The following is a 5,454-nucleotide window of genomic DNA, read 5'->3' as shown; positions in this document are numbered from 1 at the left end:
TTTTTTTTTTTTTTCAATTCACAGAAATTCCACTTTGGGACTTGGTGGCACATGTTCTCTGGTGATGTAATGCCTAGGGCATTTGACTGCTAACCAGAAGGCTGGTGTTTCAAACCCACCAGCCACTCCTTGGAAGGAAGATTCAGCAATCTACTTCCACAGTGATACTGCCTCAGAAACCCAAGGAGGGGTCACTATGAGTCGGATCTGACTGGATGGCAGTGAGTTGTTTTTTTTTTCTTAGCACATGTTCTGGTATATTTTCTTCCTCTGCATTTCTTGGAACTTCAGTGTTTTCCACATGCAGGAGGATATATGAATCAAGTTGAAGAATGCATCAAAATTATTTCTTTCCTATTACCAAACTCTAACAACTTTGCAGAGAATAAAATGTGTATGTCACTGTATCTTGTGAAGAATTAGTGCATACATTTGGATCTGCAGTTCAAAATAATTCAACATCAATTACCTGAACTGAAAGAGTTTTGCATAAACATTTGGCAACATTTCATCTGAAGGTCATGCTTTCTTCTCCATTGTGTAAGGTTTAACAATGCTCTGTCCTGTTGGGTGAGTTTCTCTTGCTGTTTCATTGCAATAGTGGACATCTGGAACACTTCAAACAATAGTAACCATTCCCAATATAATACTGAAATAAACTTTCAACATAGACTAAAGTCAACTACAAGTTACTGATTATTTTCATGACTTGAATTTGCGTTATTTTAGATTTTTCTGTTTAAAATTCACATTGTTCAAAAATAAGGTACAAAATAAAAATAGCAAAAAACCTTCTTAGCCATCTCTGTCTCTTTATTCACCCAATTCCACTCCCCCAAAGTAGCTAAGTTTATCATTTATTTTCTTCCTTTCCAGAGAAACTTTGCATTTTATAAGCAAATGACTACAAAATGCCCTCCTCCTTTTTACATAAATGTTAACAATCTGTTCACATAGTTTTGCACCTTTATTTAATCACTCAAAAATATATTTTTAGCATAGTTCCATATCAGTACATTATAATGGCATCAGGTTTCATTGTATGGATATATCATGATTTATTTTAATAGTCCTCTTGATTTTTAGGCAATTTCCAATCTTTTGGTATTACAAAAACAAATGATGTCATAACAAATCTTGGACATACATAACTTGACAGAAGTGCAGGTATATTTTGTAAGATAAGTTACTAGGTAAAATATTATGGGCATTTAAATTGTATTAGATATTTCCTATTTACTCTCTATATATGCTGTAGTAGGAGCTCTGGTAGCATAGTGCCTAAGGCACTTGATTGCTAACCAGAAGGCTGGCGGTTCAAACCCACCAGCCACTCCTTGGAAGGAAGGTTGGGCAATCTACTTCTGTAGTGATACTGCTTCAGAAACCCAAGGAGGCATCACTATGAGTCGGGTCCAACTCGACAGCATATAAGAACAACAACAACATACACTATAGTAATCTCCATTATCTAAGAGCACTCCTAACTCTGACCTTTGACAATGTAATATTTGCAAATGATATTTCAATATCATTTTAATTTGCATTTCTGACCTTTGACAATGTAATATTTGCAAATGATATTTCAATATCATTTTAATTTGCATTTCTCTTTATGGTTGAGGTTTTGCCACTTTATATATATATATATATATGCATAAATGCATCAGTAGTATTTCCTTTTCTATGAAGTGTATACTTATATCCTTTTTAGTTTTTAGATCCATATTTCTATCTGCAAATATGGATCATTGCAGTTTTTTCTCTTGCATTTGTTAGACTCAATGACCACCCCCCACAATAAGCATTTTGGATATTTAATAATTGGTCATTGGAGACTATAGATTTATTTTCATATAAAAACCAAATTGCATATCACATTCACTTTACAGTACTGCTTTAGGATGTATTACATCTGCCCATAATAGTTTGTAATTGGAAATGTTCTTCATACAGGTAGTCCTAGACTTACAACATATCTGAATTATGAGGAATCACATTTATGATGTTATTATGGATGATGACTGTGTTATTTGAAGATTGTTTTTCTAAATTGTGACATTCCAGGTGTGCACACCTATTGCTCTGAAAAAAGCATTCCTTTGAAGATTCTGCTGCTACTTGATAATGCCCCAGGACATTCCCCCCCCAAAACCAAAACCAAAAATCCCAAACCCACTGCCATCTAGTCAATTCTGACTCAACAGGACAAAGTAGAACTGCCTCATAGAGTTTCTAAGGCTGTAATCTTTACAGAAGCAGACTGTCTGCTGTGAAGTGGTTGGTGGGTTTGTACCACTGACCTTTTGCTTAGCAGTCCAATGCTTTGACCACTAGGCCACCAGAGCTCCTAAACCCTCCTCTCGTAGATGATCTAGATCACCATGTGAAAATGATGCATCTGTTTCCCTACAGGACAGCTGTGATACAGCCTATGGATCAATGTACTATCACCATCTTCAAGGCATGCTACCTATGGGCTGTGTTTGCTCAGACAGTAGTTGCAGAAGATGGGAGCACACTAACATTATGCAATTTCTGGAAAAATTATGGTGCTCTTCAGTGTATCTGGAACATTGCATCTTCCTGGAAGAAAGTTACTGGAAAATGTATCCAGGAGATTTTGGAAAAAATTCTGAGTTATGCAAACAGACTCCAAATATTTCATCAGGATAATATGATAAAAGGGATTATAGAAAAAAATTGTCCATGAGGTAAGAATGCTGAATTTAGAACTTGGTGTTAGCAATGTGGAATAGCTCATAGACCAGAAGAGGGGGAACTGATGGATGAGGACTTAATGGATGTTAAGGAGGAAAGAATGCTGCAGAGGAAAGAAATATGAGGATGAGGAAGAAGAAAAGTTGTCCAAAAGTTTACAGTGAAAGGATTAGCTGGAGTTTTTCTAAACTAAGTCAGGGGTTTCAGTGGCTTGAAAACATGGACTCAAATGCCTATCACTTTGCTGAAGTCAACAGGTAGATTTGGTAAGCGTGAAGTGTTACCACAATACATGAAGAAAAAAAGATAAAAGACCATGCAGACCACTCTCACTAATTTTCTGACTAGAAATGCTATTCTCATTCCTAGATGACTGAGAACCTTCCATAAGTGGAATTATTACCACAACTGACAAAATGCCAATGTCATTCAATTCTTTTTCATCATCAGAGTAAATTTTTATGATTTGAGTATTTTTAAATATTTTTTTAAAATATGTGTATTAACACATCAAAAACAAACAAACAAACTCACTGCCATCAAGTCTATTCCAACTCATAGTGACCCCTCCTTGGGTCTCCGAGGCGTTATCTCTACAGAAGTAGATTGCCCAGTCTTCCTTCCGAGGAGTGAGTGGCTGGTGGGTTTGAACTGCCAGCCTTCTGGTTAGCAGTCAAATGCCTTAGGCACTACACTACCAGAGCTCCAGTATTAATACATACCTGTAAGTTTATATATAACATGTTTCCAACCACTAAAGACAAATGAAGGTCAGGTTTATTAAGATACTGATAATAAAAGGCAATAATAATGAAAACTGAAAAAAAAAAGTACTTGATTTACTTCATAAAACAACTTATAATGTAGTTGTCAGAACAAAGCTTGTCATAAGTGAGGGCTGACCTGTAATTTCCATATTATTTTTTTTTCCAGAAGATATTGGTGGTCAGTGGCATCTGTACTATGTTGCCACAAATAGGAAAATTTAATGAAGGAGTTTATTAAGTGTCTTAATCTTTATTTATTGTTTAATTGTTATTTATTTATTGTTGTTTATTTTATCTTCTTTCCCTGAAGATAACACAAGATTGAAATTTATGATACATAATTCATATTTAAGCCGTATTTTTTAATATTTTGCAGTTCAAGTGAAATATAGATTCTTGCATTGGATTAATTGGATAAATTAGAATGGAGTTTGGCAATATTTCATTGAAAGTCCCCAGCTTTTGCAGAAAAAAACTGGATTATTGATGTTAAGTGACTTACCTATTAGTTGTCTTTATACTGTACAAATTTGCCTCCAGCATGCCTATTTGGCAAACACATATTCAATGTGTGAGTTTCTATTATTTGATCAAAAATTTCTTAATAAGGCACAGGAAGATGATAGAGTGTGAGCAAAGAAAGCTTCTTGAAAGTTCTAACATCTGAGTTGGGCTATGGAATATTGGGGGGTGGAGGGAACAGGAGAGGTAGACAAGGTAATAATTGGTTTTGAGTTCTTAGTAATTCCTGAAACATTCTCTATGAACTATCAGGAAAATAAACCTCATAGCACTACATAAACAAGATCAAGCATCTTGCACTTGAGGGAAGTACATTTGAACTCTTCTTCCTCATTCTCAAAGCATTGACAGCTAATGCCAAGGCATGTAAGAAAGGAGAATTGTCCATGCTGTCACCTGCATCTCTGTCTTTTTAATCATATTTCTTAGTGCTAGCATGAGTGGTAATGGAAGTTCTTAGTCCTTTTCCTGGAATATGCACCTTATAATTATTTTCATGTAAAATTTTTATTTGCCTGATATGGAAATATGTCTCCAATTTAGACTTAAAGGAGTAAAAAAAAATATAGTTAAATATGGTTCAAATAAAGCTCTCACATTTGCATTAAACATTTTAAAATTTTATATCTTGTTTGGGAGCTCTGGTAGCATAGTGGCTAAGGCACTTGACTGCTAACCAGAAGGCTGGCGGTTCAAACCCACCAGCCACTCCCTGGAAGGAAGATGGGGCAATCTACTTCCGTAGTGATACTGCCTCGGAAACCCAAGGAGGGGTCACTATGAGTCGGGTCTGACTCGACGGCACATAACAACAACAACAACATATCTTGTTTAATATAAAATGAAACACTCTTATTAAATAATCTTCATAAGGCAAGTTTGGCATAAATATGTATTACAAATAAAAGAGCATATTCTTAAATCTTTGAAATGTCATGCTTTGCCATGCTGACATGGTTCCATAATTTGAATTAGAGTATTTATTTGTACTATTTCTCCCAAAGAAACATATGGCACTAGATTTGATTTTAACAACATTCATTTGATAATTAAAGTCATCAGTGACACCTAAATGCTCAGAGAGTTATATCTAATAGAAGTTCCATAATTTAAATAAAGAAGCCATTATTTTATATAATTTGTATGCATTCTGATGTTTCTTAATAGATTTATTTATTTATATCTAATGATGTAGAAGCGTCATTAGATATAAAGTTATGCATCATATACTATATACATCCAAAACCAAGCCAAAGCCACTGCTATTGAGTTGACTCCAACTTATAGCGACTCCCACTGAGTTGCCAAGGCAGTAGATCTTTATGCAAGTGGATTGCCCCATTTTTCTTCTGTTGAGTGGCTGGTGGGTTTGAACTACCACCCCTCTGGTTAGCAGTCAAATGCCTTAGGTAGTGTGGTACCAGAGAGCTCCACATATATATCT

At 35.2% G+C, this 5,454-nt stretch overlaps 1 protein-coding gene across 1 annotated transcript in view; it reads right to left on the bottom strand.

The window, feature by feature from the left end:
• The window catches only part of CLEC9A (C-type lectin domain containing 9A), an 11,988-nt gene that overhangs the window by 3,341 nt on the left and 3,193 nt on the right, over positions 1–5,454 (bottom strand). The window contains 1 exon segment of the mRNA XM_007937168.2: positions 470–616. Within this exon segment, the coding sequence (XP_007935359.2) occupies positions 470–616 (147 nt within the window).

The sequence above is a fragment of the Orycteropus afer genome, unplaced genomic scaffold (genome assembly GCF_000298275.1).
Source record: "Orycteropus afer afer isolate SDZICR_OR568_19922 unplaced genomic scaffold, OryAfe1.0 scaffold00040, whole genome shotgun sequence".
Lineage (NCBI taxonomy): Eukaryota > Metazoa > Chordata > Mammalia > Tubulidentata > Orycteropodidae > Orycteropus > Orycteropus afer.
Note: the sequence above shows the minus strand (reverse complement) of the source record. Positions and strands in the feature narration are given on the sequence as shown.